The 27,047-nt window shown below is 29.0% G+C and overlaps 7 protein-coding genes across 11 annotated transcripts; 4 read left to right on the top strand and 3 right to left on the bottom strand.

Moving 5' to 3' along the window:
* Positions 1 to 346: 346 nt before the first annotated feature.
* LOC113799335 (uncharacterized) lies at positions 347 to 6,071 on the bottom strand. Of its 2 annotated transcripts, none has more exons than XM_027349949.2 (4): positions 4,465 to 6,071; positions 1,313 to 1,539; positions 1,109 to 1,241; positions 347 to 1,041 (listed from the first exon to the last, which is right to left on the bottom strand). In XM_027349949.2, exons 1-4 carry the CDS (start codon positions 4,910 to 4,912, stop codon positions 956 to 958), a joined length of 894 nt encoding a protein of 297 aa, XP_027205750.2. In that variant the 5' UTR covers positions 4,913 to 6,071; the 3' UTR covers positions 347 to 955. The 2 variants fall into 2 exon arrangements, with proteins under 2 accessions (XP_027205750.2, XP_075676687.1); XM_075820572.1 differs by lacking the exon at positions 4,465 to 6,071 and adding an exon at positions 3,461 to 3,554 and having other exon boundaries at positions 351 to 1,041.
* Positions 6,072 to 10,523: 4,452 nt separating this feature from the next.
* LOC113799343 (uncharacterized) lies at positions 10,524 to 11,874 on the top strand. The gene is made up of 3 exons (XM_027349958.2): positions 10,524 to 10,762; positions 10,827 to 11,279; positions 11,349 to 11,874. Exons 1-3 carry the CDS (start codon positions 10,624 to 10,626, stop codon positions 11,663 to 11,665), a joined length of 909 nt encoding a protein of 302 aa, XP_027205759.1. The 5' UTR covers positions 10,524 to 10,623; the 3' UTR covers positions 11,666 to 11,874.
* A 3,550-nt stretch (positions 11,875 to 15,424) lies between these two features.
* On the top strand, positions 15,425 to 17,045 carry LOC113799321 (uncharacterized). The gene is made up of 2 exons (XM_027349934.2): positions 15,425 to 16,259; positions 16,316 to 17,045. Exons 1-2 carry the CDS (start codon positions 16,126 to 16,128, stop codon positions 16,605 to 16,607), a joined length of 426 nt encoding a protein of 141 aa, XP_027205735.2. The 5' UTR covers positions 15,425 to 16,125; the 3' UTR covers positions 16,608 to 17,045.
* Positions 16,657 to 17,603, bottom strand: LOC113799320 (uncharacterized). Its single transcript, XM_027349933.2, has 2 exons — positions 17,223 to 17,603; positions 16,657 to 17,160 (listed from the first exon to the last, which is right to left on the bottom strand). The coding sequence occupies exons 1-2, from the start codon at positions 17,317 to 17,319 to the stop codon at positions 16,775 to 16,777; spliced, it is 483 nt and encodes a 160-aa protein (XP_027205734.2). The 5' UTR covers positions 17,320 to 17,603; the 3' UTR covers positions 16,657 to 16,774.
* A 237-nt stretch (positions 17,604 to 17,840) lies between these two features.
* LOC113799315 (uncharacterized) lies at positions 17,841 to 19,059 on the top strand. The gene has a single exon (XM_027349928.2). It carries the CDS (start codon positions 17,964 to 17,966, stop codon positions 18,963 to 18,965), a length of 1,002 nt encoding a protein of 333 aa, XP_027205729.2. The 5' UTR covers positions 17,841 to 17,963; the 3' UTR covers positions 18,966 to 19,059.
* Positions 19,046 to 19,951, top strand: LOC113799316 (uncharacterized). The gene has a single exon (XM_027349929.2). The coding sequence runs from the start codon at positions 19,196 to 19,198 to the stop codon at positions 19,634 to 19,636; it is 441 nt and encodes a 146-aa protein (XP_027205730.1). The 5' UTR covers positions 19,046 to 19,195; the 3' UTR covers positions 19,637 to 19,951.
* A 63-nt stretch (positions 19,952 to 20,014) lies between these two features.
* Positions 20,015 to 26,853, bottom strand: LOC113799313 (uncharacterized). Of its 4 annotated transcripts, none has more exons than XM_075820761.1 (9): positions 26,703 to 26,853; positions 24,400 to 24,473; positions 23,869 to 24,334; positions 23,452 to 23,796; positions 23,301 to 23,393; positions 22,667 to 23,232; positions 21,474 to 22,600; positions 20,582 to 21,413; positions 20,015 to 20,524 (listed from the first exon to the last, which is right to left on the bottom strand). In XM_075820761.1, exons 3-9 carry the CDS (start codon positions 23,996 to 23,998, stop codon positions 20,033 to 20,035), a joined length of 3,585 nt encoding a protein of 1,194 aa, XP_075676876.1. In that variant the 5' UTR covers positions 23,999 to 24,334; positions 24,400 to 24,473; positions 26,703 to 26,853; the 3' UTR covers positions 20,015 to 20,032. The 4 variants fall into 4 exon arrangements, with proteins under 4 accessions (XP_075676876.1, XP_075676877.1, XP_075676875.1 ...); XM_075820762.1 differs by lacking the exon at positions 26,703 to 26,853 and adding an exon at positions 26,097 to 26,112; XM_075820760.1 differs by lacking the exon at positions 26,703 to 26,853 and adding an exon at positions 24,914 to 24,931 and having other exon boundaries at positions 23,869 to 24,473.
* Positions 26,854 to 27,047: the final 194 nt, after the last annotated feature.

Here is a 27,047-nt window from a genome sequence, read left to right as displayed (position 1 = left end):
ATGGAATCTTTCTTTCCCTCCCCCCTGGCCACTACCAATAAACACTTATTACATTTATCATCAAATGATTATTATGATGTGATGATGATTTTGATTGATTCAATTGATGAAAATTGATCTTAATAACAAAACAAAAAAAAACTATGAAAAGATTGAAAAAAATAACTTGCTTAAACAAAGCTGATTTTTTTCTCTTACTCCATAGGGAATTGACTTTTATTTATTTATTTTTCAGCACAAAAATTATCTTCATCAATAGATCAAAAACATGTTCTTATAAATACGATATTACATTCCAATCACACACTCTCCAGCAATGATGAGGAATAAATTCAGTAGTGTGATTTAAAGAAAGTAAGATTTAAATTGTGACCATAATTTTAAATGAACCCAATTCAGCAACAACAATAATATGTTAAGATCAATAAAATAAATATAATCACAGCAGTAGTTGACACCAATCTTCCAATCATTATATTATATTTGGTTTGAATTTCCAATTTCCAGAAAAAAAGTAAAAGTAAAAAATCGATGACCATTGAAAACAATTTTTTTTTGTTGGATCAATAATTGATCTGTGGTTGCTGATCCTATTGGTTGTTTTCGATCGATTTTTTTTTGTTGCTTCTTTTAATACTTCAAATTTAAGATGATAAGCAAAGAAACGAAACAAAATCAAAATCAAATCCAATAATAATAATAATCGATTTTTATTTTTTATTTGTATTTTATACATTGAAAAATTTTCCTATTTACAATCTCGATACATTTATGATTGAATAATATTATTTATATTCATTTTGACCAAGAATTCGTTAAAAAAAATCTGTTTCGACTTTCGTTTAGTCATTTATTTTTCAGTTTCTTTCATTGATTTGAAATTAATCCCGACCATTCCATATAGTATTGACATTGTGATTGATTGATTGATTGATTATGTGTGTGTGTCCATTGATCAATGAATAATCCAAATGATACCGAACAATATTATTAATGAATTGATAATTATATAGTTAATGAATAAATGGCTTGATGATGAATCTATGGAAAAGCAAAACAAAAAATTATTGTTTGATTTTTGGTTTTTGTTTTTGCTTTGGATACATACTAAAAACGGTCATAAGTTTTTCGGCAGCAACCGTTTGAAATGTATCTTCAACACTAATTTCACATTTATATTTTCCACTTGTTTTACTTGATGCACGACGTATATAAACAATTGAACCACTTGATTTGGATAGCTGGACAAAAATAGAAACAAATATGATAATTTTGATGTTTCAAAAAAAAAAAAAATCACTGATTTACTTACATCAACTTGAATACCATCTAATGGAAATACCTGTTTATATGGTTTATGTCTTGGTGTAAAGCGAAAAAATTCCTGTTCATCACGATCCCATTCATGTGCCCTGTAAAACCATTTTAATGAATAAAGTGTTGCATTATCCAAATCAAACAGGCAGGATAATTGTAGATCCGATCCTTTTCGTACATGTGGTGGTACATTTAATGATACTACTTTGATACAATCGATTGCTTTTAAAAAATTTGAAAAAAAAACAAAACAAAATTAAAATCAATTTCAACTGAATATTAATTGATTAATGTCATTTTATTATTATTATTGATCGATTTGACCATTTGATCTTCAACATAAACATAAACAAAAACACCATCAAAAAGTATTCAATTTTAAAATTGGCAATGTTTGCATTCTGTAACCAATAAATTGTATTGTTTTTTTTTCAATTCAAAATTGCTGTGAAATCTCTTTTTTTTCACTCACTCTTTGCTTTGCTTTACTTTGCTTCATCATGCATGGATCAATAAAAATTCAATCAAAAATGTTCTCACAAATAAAGAGATCATAATCTTTAGACAAATATAAATCTTTTCTTCTTGTATAGCTGGTATTTGCCGATTCAGTTTTTTTTATTCACTGATTTCAATTCAATTTCGGGGATCGGTTGTTGTTGTTATTACTACACTTTATCACACACAACTAAAAACAATCTTCCCCCAACCATCCACATTCGAAATCTTTCATTTTCTCTCGGTGTGTGTGTGGATGTGATTTTTTTTCAAAATTGAAAATTGAATAAAGTTAAATTTGAAGTAAAAAAAATAATAATAATAACGGGAAACAATTTTGAAAACACTCAGTATTTTTTTTTTTTGGGAGGGGAGGAAAACGACAAGTAAAAAAAATAAAAATGTCAACCAAGAATCGTAAAAAAAAAAATCGTATATCGAATATCTTTCCACGGATATTTGTACGAATCGGAGAGTGGGTGGGTTGAAATAGTATTATTATTATTATTATTATACTAGCATTGCAAGCCATTGGCCATTTGCTTCGTCTACTCCAGTAGACGAAGGCCAAGTCCAATGCAAGCCAGCCATTTTTTTATGTAAAAATCAAAAGACCCTTATAAATTCAAAATGCAAGCCATCCATTTTTCGAGCATGCGCATTGAAATTGAAAAAAGTGTTTCGTCTCAGCCAGCCAGCCAGCCAGTCAGTGTTTTACTTTTTTATGTTATTGTGGATGACTCTCTCTTCCGAAAACATCATCATAATAATATTCGAAAACGAAATTTTGTTTTTTTTTCCCAACCAATTCAAGCACAACAACAACAACAAAATCTAAAATATTAAAACCACCAAATAATATATATCAGAACGAGATACGATATATAATATTTGGCTAGTTCCAACAACATTCCAATCCATTAGATTTGTTTTTTATTTTCATATCATATCATATTTATTTATTTGTAAAGAAATTCAATCAACCGCCCCTTTTATAGATACATTTACCAAACAACCCCCCACCATCAACCAACCATTCCCGTCCATTTTTACAATAATTCATAATGGATTTGACATACTGAAGTTATCGTCGAATAATACATAATTCAACAATAATAAATCGTTTCGATTTTTTTTGTTCAATTTCATATAATTTCAAAAAATGAAAAAAAATCACAAAATTTTGATTAGGATAAAATCGATAGCAATCGTTCTTCACTATCGATTATTTGTAAATATTGTGAATATCATTCGATTCCGGATATGTTTTTTGTTCTGTTTGAAAATAATTAAAATTAATAGCTGTCAAAATCGATGATGATGGTTGATTACGTTGTTGATGATGATAATCCTTGAATGACAATCATCCAATATTTAAACACATAATGAATCAATTACGTAATGTTGAACCAAAAAAAAAAAAAAAAAATAGCTTAATACTTTCAGTTTTACTAACTTGACTAACAGAAAATTGTGTTATTGAATGGATGAATGATTAGATTCGTTTGCTCAATTGAATTCAATTTTCGTTATTCACTATTATCATCATCATCATCATTTTATTTATCCCAAACATTTCATCAAGCATTAAACATTTAATGGTTCGATTATGATTCTACCACCCAAAAAAAAAGAAAAAACATACCCATAGTTACAATTTAAATTGAACCAAAAAAAGAAAAAAAAAGATGTTATCATCGTCAATTCAAATCATTGAAGCAAACATTAATTCCAACAACTCTCAAACACACTTCTCAAAACATACACAAAAAACATAACTGAAGATGTTTTTTCATCTTCTTCGTTTTCCTAGATGATGATGATGATGATAATGTTCAGCTAAAAGTAATGATCGGCTAAAATGTTTGTTTGTAAAGTGTATATAGGTGTGTTTGTTCACTCTTTCTTTTTTTTTTTTTTTTTTTTTGATTCCTTGGTGATAATGATGATATCACCAAAGTGAAAGTGAGAAAACATTTTCACCAAGCACAAATGGCAAATTGTTCTTCTGTTGATGTGTCAGGTGAAAAAAGAAAATTTTCTCTTTTTCACCATGTCACTTCATACAGAGAGAATACACAGAATACGAAGATCATAAATCACATTTAAAAAAACGAAAAGAATTTAAAAAAAATTTCTCAACAACAAAACGGGACATGATATTCTTTGGTTGAAAATGATGATGCAAAAAAAATGCTGAGATAGCTTTTTTTTCGTTTTTCCTCCCCCCCGGTTTTTGTTTTAAACAACCACAGGACCAAAAAAAAATTGAGTTACAAGTTGTGGTTGTTTGGAATCGTTACGACAATTTTTTTTTTTTTTTTTTTTTTTTTTTGGAATTGAATGAGAATTTGTTTTTCTTCCCGAAAAAGTGTCTCCATGTTTTATATGTTGTCGAGAAAAAAAAATACTTAATTATTACAAATGATAAATGTGTGTGTGAATAGTGAATACAACACAATCTTAGTCAGCAAATTCAAATAAAATTTTTTCTATTTTTCGATACATCATTTAAAATGAAATTATAATTGAGTAATGATTTTGAACTAAGTTTTTCAAAAGGGGATTCTCTTGTTTGAATAACATTGCTACATATATAGGAAATCGATATTTTGAATGAATGTTGTTGTCGACAAACAATGAATATACCTGATATCGTAATGATGAATAATAATGACAACAACCAAAATCGAATGGCCATTTTAAATGTATTCATCGATTGTTGAAAAATGTAATAAGAATTTTTATTCTGTTGATGTTGATTTTGATGATCCATTGGGATTAAGTTAGATTGATCAATAATGTCATCATTGCCAACATTATTATTGTTTATGGCCAATATTGTTGTTGTTGTTGAGCCTATCATGATAGCCATATGATGATTGATCATCGATTTATGAATTATAATGTTTGATATTCGTTTTTGTTTTTGTTTCTGTTGTCGTAATAATAATCGTTCCATATGTTTGTTCTCATTCTCATTATTACCATCATCATAATACCGTGATAGGCTTTGATGGTGATGAAAACTATGAAAATATTCGTAAAATGTTATCATTAGACATTGTCGATCATGATGATGATGGATCGCCATCATGTGATGTGATGTGATGTGATAGATGGATCGATCGATTCGTTGTTGATCACTTGATCATCAATGATGATGTTGATGTTGTTCAAAAAAAAAAACAATGTTAGGCAATGTTTGTAGCACACACCAGAAACAAACTAAAAAAAACTTTCAACACCTGGACAACATCAGACAAATGATGATGATATTTATTTTTGAAAAAAAGTTAGTTTCGCGGGCTGATACAAAGCAAAAAACTTTTTCACATTCTAATCGATCAGTTTCAATATCCTGATACAATTGAGCAAAAACATACACGAAACAACATCAATATTTTTTTTTTTTTTTTGGCTGGAAATAATTGATGAGAGCTGATGATGATCACCAAAAAAAAAAAAATAACTAATGTTTTTTCATAACAAACAAACAATCGATAACAACGAATGAGAAATGAATGTTTGTTTGTTTGCTCAAATAGCGACCAAAAAAAAAAAGATAACGGTATTCAATATTTCACTCGTTTCAAAAGATGCATGCGATCTCAATGATTGATGATGACAACGACTGACATTTGCGGCAGGTTGTTGTTGTTTGAGTCATTTTTTGCTAGTTTTTCAAAATGTCCAAAAGGGAAGAAGATGTAACAAAAAAGATGGTGGAAAAGATGTTTCTTTTTATTTTTTATTTTCACGAAAGAAAGAATATTCGTTGATCAAGTATGATGGTTGACTGGATGGATGATTGGCTTGATGGAAAAAAACCGCAAAAGAATTTGAATATTTTTTTTTCTTTTTTTGGGAATGAGTAAGAAAACGAAGAAAAATATTTCAAATTCCAAACGGGAATTTTCACTCTCGTTGTTCAACTTGGAAAAAAAAGAATGTTGGTGGTGGTGGTGGTGGTGAGGAAAATGAATGAATATCGAAGGTTTGTTTTTATGACAAATGAAAAAAGCAGAAAAGAAAACTTTTTTCAAACAACAAAAAATGGCAAAATTCCTTCGCTTTTTTCGTGGTTTCGAATCCAAAAAGCAAAATGATGAAACGAATATCGAACGTTTAGAAAATGAAAATGAAAATTGCTTGACGAAACTCAAACCAAAACAAAACTAACCAAATGAAACAAACAGATCAAATCGAATATATTTGGTACGCCGGTAGTGAAAAAAAATTCACTTTTCCTTTTTTCTCTTTGTTGCCAAATAGCTAGCTGAACAAGATTATGGTGGTCTGGTCTGGTCTCGTAGTCGTCGTGGTCTCATATCTCTGGCCAAAATCATTATTTTTACGAGTAAAATACACACGCCCCCAAAATACATCTGCGCATGATTATTTCGAATAAAAAAAGAATCGAATTCGAAACATACATACACACAGAATATATTATGAAATCTTTTTTTTTTTTTATTCATTATATCAGGACGACCGAAAATGATGAATCAAAAAAACTTTTGAACAAAATTTTGGATGAATAATAATAAACGATGCGAAAAACAGTTTCGGGAAAACGAAAGAAAGAAGAGAGAAATGGATAAAGTGTGGTTAAAGTGTGAAAATGAAGATTCTCAAAATAGATTGAAAAATTTATTTTTGGCCAATTTTTTTCAAGTATTTAGTGTCATGTCATCAACATTATTGTCAATGTCAACATTATTATCCAACAACAACAACAACAAAATGATCGTAATAAGCTTCAAAATATCAACAAGAAAAATTATCGTCAAGTTTTGGCTGTATAATCCAATGATAATGTTTATTGACACTTTTTGTTTTCTTCAATGATTTTTTTTGACCCGATAACATACCCACATAGGTCAAACCAACCAAACCAAAAATAAAAATCCAAACCATAATCATAATCATAATGATCCAATCGCGTTGTATTTTTGGCAATTTAAAAAAATTGTGGTTTTTGGGTTCTGTCGTTGACATTTCTTATTAACGAAATTTTTTTTTTGGTTGAAATTTTGAATAAATGAAAAATATATTCAATAAACTACTGCTGCTATATATCGGGATGATGAAGTAAATGTTTGGCCATTTTTGAAAAACATTCAACATTTTCTATGTTGGTCTTCGTTTCTGGATTTAGACGATTTAAGTTTTCGTTTCGTTTGTTTGTTTAAAAGAATCATCATTGGTTCAACTTGAATCCAAACAGCAACAACAACAACGGCAAAAAATTATCAACGTTAAAAATAGAATTAAAAAGTTTCATAAATCTTTCAATTCATAAGAATCAGAGAGAGATTTTTGCTTTCTTCACTCGCACACACACACACAAACAAAATTCCATTTCTATTTTGAATGTGTTTTCAATTTTTATTTCTTTGGATTGAATGAATGAATGAATGAAGAGAATCTGTAAATGATTGTGAAAAAGAGCCACTTATAAGAACATTTTTATGCCCATTTTTACTACCAGAGAAAAAAAAACAATGATATTTATCTTTTTTTACAGATGTTTCTTGTGTTTCACTCACCATAAGATCATCATCATGATGAAAATTTTTAAAGTTTCAAAATCCAAGTGTCATTTTCAAACAAATTTGAAAATAAAAATAGATAAATAATCATTGTTAACTCGTTTTTCGCTGAGGCTCCCTGAGTAAAAAAAAAAGATGGAAAAGTGGATCTGAGGTGTGATATATACCCACATCAGAAAAAAATGATTCAATTAATGTGAAAACCAAAAGAACATTTTCTCAATGTTGTCAACGAATTTCTACCCGTTTTTTCTTGGTGGAAATCATTCCAGAAACTATTCTCTGTCAAAATAATTTATATAAGTGTTACACACACATCGGATGCTGAAAATGATGTTGTTTTTTCTTTCAGAAACAAGCGAAGCATGGTATGAAAAAATATGAAAAATATGATTACGAAAAACAAAAACAACAAGAAAATTTTTTTAATCCAATCTTTTGAAAAGCTTTTAGACCCATAGATTATTATCATCATCATAATGGAGATATGACGCCCAATTTGTTGTTGTTGTTGTTTTGGTGTAAATGGTTATGGTGGTGTGAAAATAGTGTTTCAAAAAAAAATACGATACGACAAATTCCCGATTGATGTATGGGAAAGGTAGATATGGTCGTCTATTTGTTTTTCCTGTTGTTTTTTTTCATCTTTTTCTTCTTCTTTTCGGATCTTGAGCTTGAAACAAACAAAAACAACAACAAAAGTAGATCTCATTTAATTAAAATAAATATTTACAAACAAATCACCTACCACCCACCATATCATCATTATGATCATCATCGTCACATGAGGATTTTTATAATAACAGAAAATAATAATGACACGTTTTCAGTATATCATCGTCATTAATATCTATATAAAAAACGACATACGAAGGGAGACAAACAAACAAAAACTAAAAGATATTAGAGATGCCCGTGGCATGTGTGTGTTATCCAAGTGAAAATTTTTCTTTTTTTGCCTTTTTGTTTTATATCCAACCAGACCGAATGTGTGTGTTCCGTTTAAATACGAAAAGTACCCAAAGAACCAGAAAATTATTACACTCCATAAGTTATATCCCATAATAAATAAGAATGAATGAATAAAAAACAATTTTAATTTACACTTTTTTTTCCACATATCTTTTGGTCGTCGTCATTGTATACCATCGGGATCAATAATTAAAAGACCCTTAGTGTTAGATTAGATTATGACAGCTTTGGCTGAATTTCATATACATGGAGATATATAGTGTGTATTATGCTTTCATTCATTCATTTGTTTATTTATTTATTTGAAATTTTTTTGGGACCTTCACCAAAACAACAAAAAAAAACAAAAAACAGCCACCACCAATGTGTTATGACAATCATGTATTGTGTAACTTTTGTATACATTTTTCTTTCTATTTTGTAACTAATTAGTATATTGTGTCCATAAATGTTTTCACCATCTCTCACTCTCTAATGATAATCTCTTGTTAATCTTTTCAATATGAAATGCGAAAAAAAGGAGAAAACATCATGATAAAATCAGGCAAAAAACAAAATTTTGCTACCAGATTTGAAATATTCATTTGGGAAAATAATGATGACCTTCTTTGATTAGTTAGTTGATATTTGGGTAGTCGTCTGATTTTTTTTTTGATGAATCAGGATGTGTGTGTGTGTGTGCGAATGACAAGTTTAAGTAAAATTGATTACCGATGTCAACTCGGTTTTTTATCAACCAACCAACCAAAATTTTTTTTTTCAAATCTGAATAGAAATCCATTAGAATAATTATTATTAAAATATTAATACAAAACAAAAAATATTTTGTCAACAGCTTTGGATTATTGTTTTTTTCAATTGGTGTCACCATTTTCATTGTTTTAAGTGTAGGGGTGTTTATAAAAAAACAAACAAAACATTATTATTTGTAAGCAATTGACCATTATGGGCCATTATTATGAGCGAAAAAAATACTGGATCAGTAAATGAATGAATGAATCAGTCGATCCATAGTTTTTTGCTTTGTTTTTAACATGAAATGAATGACTGATTTTTTTCTTCTTTGGATTCTTGTCGACTTTGGTGTTTGGTGTGTGTGGTGTGCATCATTTATTTAGTCAAAATGGTAGTTAACGGTAACCATTTTTAAACAGCAGCAACATCGACAACGATTTTTTGGAATAGGATGAATATCCATACTATGGGTAGTGCAGTAATTTTTTTGTGATGTTGTTCATAGAAAACAAAATAAAAGGAAAAAAACGATGTGAAATGGACCGAAATGACTCTCGTGTGTATAATCGGTCAATTGGTATATGATGGCAATGTTTATAGTGAGTATAGTGAAACGGGTATTTGATGTTTGACTATTGAATATTATGAATGTGTGTGTGTGTTTGTTCAGAAAAGTGAAGTGAAGGATAATGTCTTGGGATTTGACTAATCTTTTTTTCTTCTTCTTTCATTTTGTCGGTTGATGTTGTTGTTGTTTGAAATTTTCTATCTTTTGGTTTCTCTCACTCTCACTTCACACATGTTCTGTACCGAAATGTTTTAGTTGTATCATACATTCTTCTTCAACAATTTATTATTATTTAAACATCATTCATTTTTTTCTGGTCATCGTAATCAGTTTGTTACATAACTGACCATCAATCTATCACTTACAACCATTTTTTTTCACTAAACAAATAAAAATTTGACATATAAACAAGTCATAAATCTCATCAATTAAATATATATACAAACACAGACTCTAACCTCTGGAAGCAGAAAAAAAAACATTTAAACTATCAGATTTGGGCCAGTTTTAGTTGAATTTGTAACAAAGTTTTTGTGGATCCCGGATAGTTTTTTATTTGTATGGCATTCTGGTTTTCTGGCCATTGAAGAAAAAAAATATTTGAAAGATGCATAAAGATTTCATGCAATCATTTGACAATCAAACAAACTTTTTATCTTTTAGCTTGATCGGTGTTTATCTATTTCAGTTTTCCTGATTGGAATCACCTTGACAATCATTTTTTTTTTATTCATTCATCCAGACGAATGAATGATTCATTTTTGACAATTTTTCGTTATCATATTTATCGCCCAATTCAGATGTTTGTCAGAATGTGATGCAGCTGCTATGAATTTGACGTCAATTTTGGAAAATTCTGATTTATTATATAAATTGATTTGATTTTTTTTGTTGGAGAAATGATTTTTATTTGAAAAAAATAAAACTTTTCCGCATTAGTTTTCACTGATTATAAAAAAGAAAAACCTTGAAAAAACCATGAAATTCAATATTCAAAAAAGTTTTGTAATGTTGATGATAATTTTCGATATTGTTATGATTATCGATGGTCATAATCATCGTATGGAACGGGCATTATCCGATTTAACTAATCGTAGTACAAATTGGATGGCTAAACGTAAGTTTGAGAAATGTTGATGACGATTGATTGAACAGTTTTTTTTTTGAATATAATTCATTAGCATTAAGAAATCGTATTAGTAATACTAGAGATAATTTGAATGGAAAACTATCCAATCTATCAAATCAGGTAAAAGCCGATGGTTTAACTGATGGTTTAAGCGATACAATATCGAATACATTATCAACATTAACATCAACTATTGGTGATTTAACATCAAGCCTTTCTAGTTTATTATCCGGTATATTATCAACAATTTTATCATTACCATCATTTTTAACATCAACATTATCATCGCTGGTTGGTGGATTATCACAAACAATTGGTGATCTTGGTTCATTGGTCAACGATTTATTAAGTGGTTTAACTGATTTATTAACTGAGTTATTAAATCTTGATGTTATTAATACGGATATTCTTAGTGATGTTGCCAATACTGGTTCAAATCTTCTTAATAATTTAGGTGGTATACTTAACAATACAGTTGATTCTTTATCATCGATGATTAGAAACAGTATGTATTGCAGTAATTTAAAACAAACAAACAACAATAATCTAATCTATTCTCGTCTTAAAAATAAAGCTGATTTAGATAATGAAACACTACAAGGGGTTGTTGATCTATTGGGAAATCTATTGGATTCATTACAAAATACTACTACACGATTGATTAACTTGTTGAATTCAACTACCGATACAGTAGTGAATGGAATTCTTGTTGGTTTATTGAATAATGTTCAGGATTTATTAACCGGTACAGCAAATCAAATTGAAGGACTATTAAATTCATTACCCGATACGCTTAATTCAATACAACAATCATTACAGAAAATACTGTCCGGTTTACAGGATACATTGGATAATTTGACAGATGCATTAAATTCAAATAATAATGGTTAACAACAACATTATCGAATAATAATACATAATTTCTACATCATCTAAGATCTCTTTTTCCAATCAATAATTTTTTCCTTTTTTTCTATCTTTCCAATTCACAAAAATCAATCAATCAATCTTTAAAAGACAGTAATTTTACTACGAAAATTTCCAAATAAAAATATTATCATTCAATATTTTGAATGAAGTTAACTCCCAAAAAACGAAAATACAAAATTACCAACAATTATAGATCAATGAATCAATGTTTTTTCTTTATTGCTGTTGCAATAATCATTGTTATATGCCCGATGATAATAATGGTTATAATTAATTTAAAATTCCCATTGGAAATTTTATTCAATTTTACCATTTATAATGGGCCCCATTTAATTACATTTTAATAAAAAATATTGCAGTTTTTGACGATCCACCCAAAACGCATATATCACGCAAATCTCAATGAATGAATGAACTTATTTTATTTTATTTTTTCCTGTTTGTTTTGTTGTTGAAAACATTTTTTTAAGCAAAAAAATAAATTGAATTATGATGATGAGGAATTTAGCATTGGTAATTTTCGTTCACATAAAATGTCATTTCATTTTAACTTATTATAAGATCATTGAAGGAAAAAAAATCTTAGACATCAGATGATCAACTTTTAAATCGAAAACATTCATTTTATTAATACAAATTGATGATCATCATCTTTATAAGTTTATTCACTAATATAAACTGCTAGAAATTAATCTAAATTTGTTTTTTGTCAAATTATCATTTGACCTAGCGATGTTTGTTTTTTGTTTTTGTTTTTCTAGCTGTCAAATTTGACTGGGGCGAACTGGAGGGGTTAAAAGCTTTAATTACTGAAAATTTTTTGCTTAACAAATTTGTTTGTTTGAAAAATCAAGAATCAAGAATTGACCATCATGATGGTGATGAATCCCATCGGTGCGTTGTGTGTGTATTTTGCCATCATCAAATAGATTATATAATGAGTGTCTATGGTTGTTTGTTTGTTTGTATTCGAATAATTTTCTTTTTTTTTCTTTTGCTTTTTTTCGCTCTACTTCTTTAATTCAAATCAATCATCAAATTAGAAGAAGAAGAAGAGTCTATGTTTGTGTTTTTATGTGTGTTTGTGTTTGTAAGTACGTTTGTGTTAAATGTAGTACAAGCATCATCAATGATGATGATCATAAATTAAATACTGTTGTTGTTTGTAAACTTTATAAATGAACGAGGTCGACAACTATGTTGATGTTGATGTTGATGACGATTAATTGACCTGTCCAAAAATTGGTCCACCATTCACCATTTACATCGACAAAATTGGCTGATTAAATGATTAAACGTTTGTCGTCGTTGCAACAACCGAATGCTGACCATTTTTTCTCATTTCGAAATTAGCCAGAAAAAGGAAAAAATCCAAGCACCAAAAACACAATGACAAATTGCTAATTACATCATCATCGACAATAAAGAATTTTTTGTGGAATTTTCGAAACTTTATTTATTTAGATCTATAAATGTAATCAATTCAGATAAGAAATTATATAGTCAAACTATAGTGAACGAAGCAATTGATGATTTCCAAAAAAAAAAAAATGTACCTGTGTGATTGGAATAGTGCTGATATGAAGAAAAAGAAAAAATCAAAACTTTCATTTTGAAAAAGTGAAATGTTTTTCCATTTTCTCGATTCAATCCATTCAGGTCGCGACCATATTTTTGCTCCATTAATGTTTTTTTTTTGGCCAAAAAAATGACAAAATCAATTTTAATTTGCAAAGGAAAAAATCTTTGGCCAAAAAAAAAATTGCTTGATGATCAAAAAAAAGTTTCTTCTTTCTACAACTTTTAAATTGGTTTTATACACACACACACCATGAATTTTGGGTGAATTTCATTCAACATGATGAATGATTATGGACAAATTATTTAAATTTTTTCGTTAACTGCATTGATTTTTCATTTTTTTTCTGGTTGAACTTTTAACTTTAATTTCAAAAATGGATTGAATTCCATAGACTCGAAAATAAGTTTCAAGTTTTTGATTTCGTTTACAGATAATTAAAAATACATTCAAAGTTCCAAATATAATTGTAATGTAACCTAATAAATGAAATGTTTATTCATTTTTTTTTCTGTGGTGCAACAAAAAAAAAGTAAATTACTTAATGAAAATACCATTTCATAGAAATACATTTCTGTGGGATTCCATTTCCAAAATCATAAATTGATGACAATCAATATTACTTTTTTACTATTACTTATACTTAATATTACTATTATCACCTTTGATCAACAACCAAAAAAAAAACAACCCTAGTATAATTCGTTTGTGTTGACACAAACACTCAAACAAACACACTTATTACATGCAAGTGTAATACCCAATTTGATGATACCATTATCAAATAATAATAATGACCACAAAACATTGGCTTAACTATGAATCGATTGATCGATAAAAAAATATGGAATTTATTTCATTTTGGCCCGCAAAAAAAAACCCGAGGCTATATATAAATGTATGTGGTCGTCTTGTTAGTGATGGTCATTACCGTTCTCTTATTTCTGCTAGTAATATTTATCCCAAATGATTATCATCATCATCATCATTATTGTTATTATTATTGGAGAACCACAGATGAGTCCTTTGCTCTACATCTATTTAGAGCCTCATTTACCATCATCAAACAACATTATCATTATCATCATCATATGAAAGAATATAGAAAAAACAAACACAACAATAAGAAAACCGACCAAAGATTTGTGTTTGGTTGTGCTTTCTTGTGTTTGTATGTGACATGATCAACATCATTAGGATATGAACAAACAATGTTTGTTTATCGATTTTAGCTACATGATGATTATGATGATTATGACCAAAATCAGTAGGAAAAAATTGCAATTTATTTTACCAACACAAAACAAAACAGAAAATTTCTATTAACAATTTGATGAATTGAATATGAATTTTTTTAAATTTTCATTGTAAAATGGATTCGATTTTCAATTTTTTTCAAAAAAAACGCAAAAACACATGTAACAAATGACTTGTCTTTCCATTCTATAGAACCATCTGAATCGCATGAATGTAAAACCAAAGAATCTGTAAACATATCTGTACCTTTATATACTGGCTAATTATAGAAGAAAAAAAAATGAAAATTTCGATTAATGATTGAATCACATTGGATAAGCAATTTAACTAACTAACTAACCAACTAAATCACTCACTTCTTTTACTAAAATAATTAAATTCTAATCACGTAATCATCGTATTGTGTTTTTAATTAAATTTATAACCACTACAATAAATCATTTGGACACTTTAAATCATCTGTATATAGCAATAACATTGTGTGTTTGTGTCAATGCAATCAATTTTTAAAACAGGTAACACTAAAAAAAGGAAAGATTGATTTGAATTTCATCGATCAGTATTTACATTTGATGAAGAAAATTTTCCATGTTTTTTTTTGCGCAATGATTAAAAATAGCATCATGATTATGATTGACAGAATGAATCAAGAAAAACAGAAGAAACAGTTTGATGAAATTATCTGTGATGTCACAAATTCATTCATTCAGTAAAAAACACAATGATTTCTTTGAGCCTCTTTTTTTTCAAGGTTATTTTTTCATAAAATTTGAACAACAAAAAAAAATTAATATTTGGAATATATGCAAGTCACCTATCAATCAATAACGTACTAATTATTATAGCTCATTGAACTAACTAGATCAAGTTTGTTGGTTTTGCAAGATGTTTTTTTTTGTTCGCTGCGGACATGGATGTATCATCATTGTTCAGCAGAAAAAAAAAGATTCCATTTCTTTAAGATTTTTTCGTTCTGTTTTGAGGTCATCATTGGAAGGAAAAAACAAATTTCATACCTATCCCCTGTTTACAAACAAAAATTGAAAACATTTATTGCGTTTGAGGATAAGAAAAACATTCTCATCATCATCATCATCATCAAGGATAATCCACACAATCAGCATGACTGTCAATCTGACTGGCAAGTTGTGCCCTAAATGAAAATGAAAAAAAAATCACCACCAGCAACCAGATGATAATTAATCACTATAACCGATATCACCCAAATTTATAGATGATAAATAATAGTTTACAAAAAAAGCCGACAATTATAATGAAAAAAAAATTACATACATTTTACATATATGTTTAACCGCATATTAATGAGATATAATCGATTTTTTTTGGATTTTCGGCAATGAATCTTTTTATCGATCAAATCAACAACATGATGATGATAGAATGCCATCAAAAACCAATCGAAACAAACAAACAAACCATTTTATTTCATTAAATTCTAAAGTGTACGTGTTAACGAGCTGTTTTTCTTCTTTGATCATTTTGCATTGATCGACGACGTGTTTAAATCCAATTTCGCTTGGACATAAATTTTCAACCGATGTTTTTGTAAAGAGAAAACGAAAAAATGATGAACAAAGAATTAATGTTAATACAATTTTCCAAATATATAACCATTGCAACAGTTTCAATTATTATTGGTATGATTTTAGCATTAATTTGTTTATGGATCTATTCAGAATGGTTAATCTATCAACAAAAGTATGTTTATTTTGATATTTTTTGCTATCTTTTTCAAATTAAAAAAAATTCATTAGAAAAACAAAACAATTAGATTTGGTACGCGATAAAATGGATGGTATTGAAATGAAAAGATTATTACGACAAAATTCATTTGAATCGAATAAACAAAAGCCACATAAAGATGCTGTTGTTGTTGATATATCTGATAATAATGATGATGATGATGATGATGTATCGATCAAACAATCAAATGATAATAATAATAATAATGATACGGCAACCGAAATGGCTTCATCCGATAAATCTATACCGATTAATACCAATAAAGGTATCAGTTTAAAATCATTGGATGGTCTACCACATTGAAAACGATAATTTCTTCTTCATTAATCTACGAATTTTGATCATCATAAACTTTCAATTCTCCACTAAATATTTTATTCTTTCTTTTTTTTATGGTAATAATATAATATAATGTATTTAATGTATATAAAAAATGAAAATATTATTATCGAAGAAAAACAAATTTGAATTTACAAATTGAAATAGTTTGTAAAATTTAAACGAGCTTTTGGCCATTGAATTAGGCTGTTGATTCTTGATCGATGACGTCGTTGTCGTTTATCGTTGGAAATTTTATTTACTGCACCAGTTTTGATTCGTGTTTGTGAACAATATGCACTTTGTAATAATGTTATACAACAACTATGAAAACGTTTATAAACCAATTCGTTATGAATTTGACAGATAAATGTTTGATCGGAAAAATTTCCCTGTTTTGATTGAATAAAATATTGACAACAATCACGTGTTGGTTCTTCACTGTCTGTATCACGATTTTTCCACGGTTTTAAACCGCAACGACAATTTACAATCGAAGTGCCTTGATTGGTCGCAGATGTTGATGAATTTAATGTAGCTATATTGAAAGAAAAAAGAATGGAAGATAATGGATGTTTAGGCTAGATTTAAATTACCAACCTGTATCATATATCGATATGAATGACCATATAGACCAGATCATTAATAGAACAATATAAAATGATGGCCAAATTTTAATGGCAATGAAAAGATCCATGATTTTCTACTTTCAATTTTTTTAAATGAGAACAACAAACCAAACAATTATTAATGAAGCAAGAAATCATTCCATATGATGATCATTTAATACAAACATACACATAAACACACACACACATCTAACATACATAGTTGATCCTCAATAAATTCATTTCATTTCATCATTCTCTTTGATGTTTGAGTATTCATAACGTTCTCTTTTTTTTATCAATATTTATTTTTTTTTCGCATAATAATTTGCTCCAACAACAATTTCAAACAAACAAACAAGGATGATGATGATGATGACATATGATTAAGATGATCGAACCTTTGTCCTTGACTGATTAGCTGATTGTTGAATATCATAAATCATAATTGAACAAAAAATTTTCATTTTCCAAACTTTTCATATTTTTTTACATACTAATGAAAAAAAAGAAAGAATTCCATTTATTCATAATCTAATTAATTCGATTCGATTTTTTTGTAAATTCGAATCCAAATATATTTAATGGAAGCTTGTAGTAGTTTTTTAAATCCATTCTTAATTATTGTTTGAATATCATTATTAATATCGTTGTTGTTTTGTTGATTTAAAATAATTTCTACTATTCAAGCTTTTTTTCACAATTTTTATTGAGTAAATATATTTCTCTCACAATGGTTTCCTGTCGTGGTTCAATTGCTAAAGCAATTCTTTGTATGATGAATGCAACATTTATTATGATATCATTGGCCATGATTCTTTTGGGATTACAAATGAAAGTACAGCAAACAACATTATCATACGAAATGGACAATTCAAATATGACAACCAATAGTTATCCATATAATGATGAATCTGTAGAATTGATGGGCATAATGAAATGGGATCGAATGGCTAATCTGTTGCTATTGATTGGAACATTTTTGATCATCATATCGATATATGGTTTTTGTGCAGCATTAAACGAATCATCATTATTATTGAACATTTATATCTATTTTTTGAGTATAATATCGTTGGCTGTATGGGTAACAGTTATTTTTATACTTATGTTCAATCCAACGTTGTTTGAATATAGTCGTCATTTGTTTATTGCACGAATGGAAGTAATTTCCAATCCAACACATCGTGATAGAATTAATCATGCTTTGTTTTTGCAAAATTTTCAACAAATTTTTCATTGCTGTGGTATAGATTCGCCAAACGATTGGTCAAATTCAACATTTGGAAATGTATCATTAGGTCGAGAACGATTGCCTGCAAGCTGTTGTTCAAATGAACGACAACAAAAACAAGATTTATCAATCAAATTATTTATGAAAGAAGATAGTTATAAAACTTGTGTCAAAGATCAAATGACTTATCATGATGGCTGCTTTTCATCGATACAGATTTTACGTTACCGTTTATTTGGATTAATGATTATAAGTGCCGTCATTTTAATGTTGGCTTTATTATTAGCATTAACATGTTGTCTTGAACGTGATAAACGTTTACAATTTGCTCATATGGTTAATATGCAATATGCTACACATTTATCTGGTTGTCATCAAAGTCCACATGAACTTGGATATTTTGGCCGTCGTATACATTGTCCGTTTCGAAAATCTTCTGTTGAATCACAAGGTGAACAGAATCTAAAACGTACAATGATGAGTTCCATGATCGAATCTTAGAGTCGATGATTTCGGATAAATTGCACCATTGCAATTATCAGTATTGATAACTTTTATAATTTTTTTAAAATTAAAATTTATGAATTATAAAATACATCAAAATATCCCTTCTTGATTTGTCGCCATCTATTAGCTTGTAGTGTAAAACTAAAATCATTCGAAGTATTTCCTGTTTTTATTTTTCGATTTTAATACTCAATTAACCAGCTGTAACAAATTTTAATCAAATTATGGCCACCAATTATAATTATTCAAAATTTCTAATTTGTCCAATCAATCCTAATCATAAAGTGAATTCAACACGTTATAATGATCATTTGTTGAAATGTAAATCGATGAATCATGAAAAATTTCATCATTACGAAAATCTGGATATGAATACTTCTCAGAAAGAAAACAAAAAACAATATTCAAATTGTTCGAATGAAGATTATTCATCATCATCAATGGATGACGAAGAAAGCATTATTTCCGATTCGATTCCTGAACATTATACAATTGATTATGAACAGGAATCTGGAAGACAAATAATTTCTATTGATTGGCAACGTTTGGAACAAGTTGAAACATTTCGTGAAATTCCTTGGGAGATATTAATGATTATGCCCTCTGATCAAAAACAACGTTATATAGTTTGTCTTTTCAATTATAATAAATCTCGATATACATGAAAGATTTCTACTTTATCAACACATATTTCCTCATCAATAACCAAACAACAATCATATTCTTTTCAACATTTATTGCTAATTTCTATCATTGATGTATATTCATTTCTTAACTTATTTTGATTATATAAACAAAAAAAAATTTATTCTTTCATATGAACACAACTTTTTTTGATTTTTGTACATGCATTTTTGTCATTCGAATGACTGATGCAATGTTAAAACAATAAGCCAAAATAATAATAATAATTATAATGAGGAACAATTAAATTGAAAAACAAGAAAATAAAGACAAAAAAAAAAATAGAAGGATTTGACTTAGAATATTAACAAAAATTATTTTTTTGATTATGCTTCAACACAATTGAACAGGATCAATCATCATCATTAACATGTTTGTTAAACTTTTGTCTCCTCTTCGGCTGTAAAAAGATGTGAAATCGATACGAATGATGGTATCGATGATGAAGATATGGCTGTGATAATTGTCGAGTTATCCGATTGTGATGATGATGGTGGTGATGATATGATTGTTATCGAATTTAATGATGGTGAACAAGTATTGGTTTTGGAAGATTTTGTATTTTCACCACGAAATTCAGGTGGAGGTTCCGGTGATGATTCATTTTTATCACCATCATCATTATTTGGCTGTTTTGATTGTGATAATAAAGTCGGATCATTCTTTTCGTCATTTGTTGATTGAATATCATCATTATTGTCGATTATTGTGCATTTATGTTTATTTTCGGCTGTACGACGTTCAATCTCTCTCAGTAATGCATTACGTATAATTTCATATGACATAACTAATCGTTCCATATCAGTTCGATAAAGGCGATTCAACATAGCTTGAAAACAATCCAATTCAGGTAAACGAAATAGTTCCCACTAAATCAAACAACAATTATATTTTAATATATTGAACAGATTTATGTTAAATCTTACCTTAAGTTTATGGTCATGTTCAGGTGGAGCTTTTGAATAGATATATAGCCATTGAGGAATCTCTTCGGTGAGATATGGATTTGCGGGAACAATACAATCATTGATACGTGATGGACGTGGTGGTAATGGTAATGGTAATGCTGTTGATGGTTGATTTTGTCGTAACAGTAATGGTGAATAAATAGGTTCTATCGATTTTGAAAGATTATTATTATTGTCATCGTTTTTTTCGGATTGTTCATTAGAACGATTATTCAATAATTGAGTTGATCCAAATAGTGCAGTGCTAAGCAACCTATGTTTAGGTAATAATAATGAATTTATCATTTGATTATCCAATGATCCATTAGCTTTATTATCATCATTCAATTCAGAAGAGGAAATTCTATTCAAATTTCCAGTATTGGCATATTGTCCGGAATCAGTGTCTAAAATTGATGTTGAGCTACCACCATCATTTTCCATTAATGGTGATAATTGTAGTTTTTGTTGTTGATGATGTTTTGGCAATAATTGTTGAAATAATAAAGGCACATTTGAATAAACATGATTATCTAAAATAGTGTGATTTTCTTCTTTAGGTAACGATGCAACAATTTCTTTACTTAAATTCTGTTGGTTCATCATAAGCAATTGTTGTATGTTGGCGGCATTCATGTAAATATGTTGTTGTGATTGCTGTTTTGGACTATTAAATTGTTGTGATTGTGGAGATTGAGAATGTGACCAACAAGATCCGATTGTAGTACCATTATTGTTTGTTGCTGAAATTAAATGTTGACCATAACGAGCAGCTAATGGATGTTCAAATTGTGTTTGTTGTGTAATGTGACTGAACAAATTCAAAAGGACATGATTAATTTCAGAAAAATGATATGTTTAGTTTACTTACTTAACATAATAAACTCCATATTCGGGAGATGTTACACGTTCCCAACCTGTTGGTAGACCTTCAGATTCTAATGGATGACTCCAATGAGTAGTTTTAGTATTATGATCAATATAATATTTTCTTCCTCGTAATGTAAAATCAATAGACCATCCAGGTGGTAATGGTAATGATTCTTCTTGGCCACTATTATTACTAGCAACTGCACCGATAGCTGTTGGTGATGAAGCATTCTCAGTTTGTTGAGTCGTGGTATTCACCGATGAATTCGAATTCGATGCAACTGAAGTTAAATTCTGATAAGAATTAGATTTTGAATTTGATCCTCCAGCTATCGATAATGCCTGGTTAGATGATGATTTGAATGGTCCAGATTGTAACGAAGATAATGATGATTGTGATGATGATGTTGAACAACTGACATTTGGTTGCACTTGATTTTGGCTATAAGTATTAGACGGATTTGTAACAGCAGAAAGTACACGAGCTAATGTTTCATGTGTTTGTTGATTAGAATATTGTTCCTGAATTTGTTTATGATACATTTGTATTTGCATGTTTTCCGCAAATGAATCCAATGTTGTATTACTACCATTATTATGATTAACACTTGTAGATGATGGTGATTTTATCATGGTGGGTAGATTATTGATCGATGAACACGATGACGTATTCTGATATAAGTGTTGAGCCTGTTGCTGTGTTTGAGGTGTTCGATTCTGTTGTTGTTGTTGCTGCTGCTGCTGCTGTTGACTTCGGAATTCTTGTTTAGGTGTTTTGGGCGAAAAATTATTCATCGATGTTTGAGATGATGATGATAATATTTGTTGTTGACTATTAAGATTTGATATTGATGTGGCTGCAATGTTTGATGTGGATGAATTTTCGTGTATGGATGATAATGATGATGATGGTGAATAATAAGAAGAAAATGTATCCATTGCTTGATTGATCGATGAATTAGATGAGGCATTATGTTGTTGTTTATGAAGTTCATGTACTAATGAATTCATTAACATTATCTGATGATTTGCTTGTTGTTGTTGTTGAACATAATTGGGCAATTGTTGTTGTTGTTGTTGATTCGAATAACAAGTTGTTTGATTATTTAGACAATTGTTTGAAGGGAACTGTTTTGAAAAATGACGATATTGAGAATGAATTATGCAGATAGATTTAAATTTAAATAAACTTACCGACGAACCAACAGGTTGATTATTATTAACAGATCCGGATGATGATGAAACCATTTGATTCAAATTCATCATTGAACGGATTTGCGATGATGCTTGAGATGGACTCGAAGCTCGTAATGTTGGTTGTGAGATCCACATTTTACTATGTTGATGATTTAATTGAAGATAATTTGGTGCTGTTGTCGTCGGAATCGGTTGAGTTGTAATTATGCTTGAATCGTTTATTCCGCCTACGGCAACAGTTGTTGATGTTTGTAAAATTGGTAAGGCTGAAATTTGTTGTTGTCCAATTTTTTGACAAGATTGTTGCCGATAGCCACTAATTGATTGATACATTGCACTATTATTTGTAGTCAATGACGATGTTGTAGTCGTTATTGTAGTCGATGATGATGGCGATGAATCGATCATTTGGCCATTGTAATTATGTATCGATTGCAATGATGAATTGCTTGATGATGGAGTCGATTTTAATTGACTATTGTTTGTCCCAGTTGTCACAGTCATTGAATTCGTCTTCGAGGATGCTGATGCATAAATCGGCCTACTTGTTGGCACTTGATAACCTATTTAAATTATAGTTATTTAGTCAAACAAAAAATTTGATCAACAGAGTCAAACAAAATGAACAAACCATTATTGTTTATTGTCATTTGTGATGATGCTCGCGTCATATTATTGCAATAATCAGTTGTCAATGCTAAATGATTGGCCTTTGTTGATCGACCTGCAATTGTTGATAGAGAAAATAGACTTTAACTCTATTAAACATGATTTTTACTAACCTGAATTTGCAGGATTATGATGCTGATTAAGATGATGGTTAAAAAGATTCGAAGTGGAATTGGCATGAAAATGATGTTTTTGTTGTTGTTGTTGAATATGTGGACTTTGTTTGGCATTATTGACATTCATAGCCGATTGTTGACCAATGAATGCAAGATTAGGTATCGATGTACTAAAAGATGATGCCAATATATTTGATGAAGATGAATTCGGTTGATGACTAATACCGGCTCCAGTAGCCGTTGTAGATGATGTTGAATGAACATTATTAGTACGTCTATTAATTGCCGATAATTTAGAATTTGTTGTTGTCGATAAACTTGATGATGTCCAAATATTTATAACTAAAAATTGAAAAAAATCGATTAAAGTAAAGTTAAAAATTATTATTATTATTAGAATATTACAAGACTTACTTGGCAGATTAGGTGGTGATTCGGTTTTAGTATATTTACCAACAACACCATCACGTACAATATTTGAAAAATTTGATGAATGATGATCTCTTTTTTTAGGCATCACGGCCAATGTAATGGGTAGAACCATTTGGAAATCAATAACTGTATCGTATCAATGATGAATGATAATCAATCAATTTATTGACTATCGTGGAATTCGATAACACATTCGAACAGAGCAATAACTTGATGAATCAAAGGTGTGTGTTGTTTTAAATGAAAAAGATGGATACAATATATACACACACAAACAAACACAGACAGACAATGATGGAAAAAAGAGCAATTGAAAATAATGTTTTTGGTTGGTTCGTTGATCACATCATCCTCAATAAATAAATAATAATAATAATGTAGTCGTCCGTCAAAGTTGATAATGCCAAAAAATAAAAAATAAAAAATAAAATTTAAGGCTGTTGTAAAGCTTCAACAAAAATGAAAATGAAAATCGTTATTAATTGTAAAAATGTTGAGATGATATTCCCGTACATGATGTTTGGCTTTGGCTTGTGTGTGTATGTGGATTGTCATCTAATGATGTTTGGCATCCAAGTGACATTAAACTGAAGTTAGAAAAAGAAAAGAGAACAAAACAAAAAATTGATGCGTCAAAATGATGAAATTGAAAGAAAAAAACTTGAAATTAATAAATAATAACACAGTTTGCTTGTTTGAAATGGAATATTTGATGGAAAGAATTGGAAATGTTTCTTGATCAAAAAAAAAATGATGAATGTCAGCTAATCGTAAAACCAAAATCTCCAAATAATAATGGCAACAAAACAAAAAACACACAGGTTTTACACATTTTTTATTGTTTGTAACCAAATTTTTGTTTCATTCTCTCTCTCTCCACTAACCAACAACAACAAAATGTATATCATTGACGACAATCTCTCTTTTTTTTCTTGCCGGCTATAAGACACATTCCAGGCATTCCAAATTGATGAATATCTTTGATAATCAAATGTTCTTTTTTTTTTTGGTTGAAAAATTAACTAACCTCGAGTCCAAATAAATCCGGATGCATCCAATGAAACAATAGAAATGAAATTTTCAATCAAAAGATTTTTCATCACAGATGAGGTTAATTTCAAAAAAAGATGCCGGATATGATTTGTGATTTTTTTGATTACAGAAAAAAGTGAGATAGAAAAATTGATTTACATAATACCTGAGCAGGTACAACAACAACAATGTGATTTGGAAAATTTTGGAGAAAAAAAACAACCGAATTAAACATGATGAAAGATCATGGTAACTGAGAAAAAAAAAGACAAAGAATCTTTTTTTTCCTATCGTCTTGTTCAGAATAAAAACAAAAACCTTGAGAATTTGACAATGAATGTTTCTTATTAATCCAATGTCGTTGCTGTTATTTTTCGGGAGATATTTTCCAGGAATTAGACAAAGAGATACGTCGAAGAAGAACACTGAATTTAGACAACAAAAAACATTGGCAACATTGTGACAGAAAAAAAAGACCGAATGAATGAATGAAAACAAGACATTGATGGTTGATTATTATGTAAACTGCTGTTGTCGTCGTCGATCTTTAATTTTACACAAACAGAAACAGAAAAACAAACAAACAAACAAATCGGACTGTTGTTATGATGATGATGATGATGATGATAATAATTTAATGATTCAGTCGATAGGAATCAAAGATATGGAATGTGTATGCATCATTCACAAAGGATTCTTCATTTTTTTTCATTTAAGAAAAAAACTACTAATGAAATAGCGTCATCATCATCACAGACATTACAGATTCTGATTCAAGACAAAAAAAAAGGATAGCGTTGGCTTATGCTTGAAACATAATTTCATGGTAAATGATCAACAACAACAACAACATTAGTGGTAGCAGTTATTAACCATCAATAATATGATGGTGGGTGGATTACCGCTGTTGATTTTATTCGCACACACACACAAAGACATTATGAAGAATTCTATAGATGAAGATTTCTATAGCAATCACAGAAATCAAAAAACCAAAACACAACGAATCGAGAAAAAAAACAAACTTAAATTCTTTGAAAAATCACACACAAAACATCAAACAAAAGACAAACGAATGTAAAGAATTTTTTCATTTCGAACAAAATTCTTTGAAAAGATGAATGAATGTTCCATAATCAAAGAATTTTGTTTTTTTAGAAGCAAGAAAAGAAACTTACATAAAAATATTCTTCAAATTGGATTCATTTTAATCGATAAAATATTGAATGTGACAAAAACAAAAACAAATCATTTTCTTTGGAAAAAAATTGAAGCATCTACCAAAAAAAAAAAAAAAAAACTGGACAACATAAATACCATCAAATCATTATTATTGATTGAGTAAAATAAAAAAAAAATAAAAAACACTAGGTTCATTTTCAAGAAGTTCTTCAACATATGCCTCTTTCTCTCTCTCTCTCTCTCTCTCTCTTTCATAAATGAATAATATTCGTGGCTCGTGGACTTTCTCTCAATTTTTTCATTCATTCGGAAAACAAGAAGTGAAAGAGAGAGAGAGATTCAATACAACAAGCTATCTTCATCAATTGGCGGTTTAGTCGTGTGTTGTGTGTGTTTGGTGTTTTTTTTTGTATATAAAGTGAGTATAGAGTCTGCAGAGTTGTTTGATCGGTCGTCGTCGTCGTTATTTTTTTACGAAGACGTTCAAAGAAGAAAACAAAAATGTGTCCTTAAAAAACAATTCAATATGCAACAGGTATACAAGGGACTATCAAAAAGATTATATATTTCAAATATATTCAACATGTCCATATATTTATTACCGTCGTCGTCGTCGTTAAGAATTGAAAATATTCAGTAAAAATATACTGTGAATGAATGTGGGAAGAAACTAATTGAAAGCAAAGTAAAGTAAAGTAAAAAAAAAAATAAGAACAAGCTGGATTTTTTTTGTATACTGTATTGTGGGTATATAAACTTTAACTAAACGTTGAAATTGTTGTTGTTATTGAGGTTCTGACTCCAAAAAAAAAAAAAAAAAAAATATTTTTGCCGAGCAGATATTACAACATTCCAAACATTCCTATGTTCATATACACACACACACACACACAGACATTTACAGGAAAAAAAAAATAAATGATTGTTGCTTTGGCAATCGACATGGC

This window comes from Dermatophagoides pteronyssinus, unplaced genomic scaffold (genome assembly GCF_027571235.1).
Source record: "Dermatophagoides pteronyssinus isolate colony J.1.1.1.1 unplaced genomic scaffold, Derpt_VIB-CSIC_2022.12 sq0007, whole genome shotgun sequence".
Classification (NCBI taxonomy): domain Eukaryota; kingdom Metazoa; phylum Arthropoda; class Arachnida; order Sarcoptiformes; family Pyroglyphidae; genus Dermatophagoides; species Dermatophagoides pteronyssinus.
Note: the sequence above shows the minus strand (reverse complement) of the source record. Positions and strands in the feature narration are given on the sequence as shown.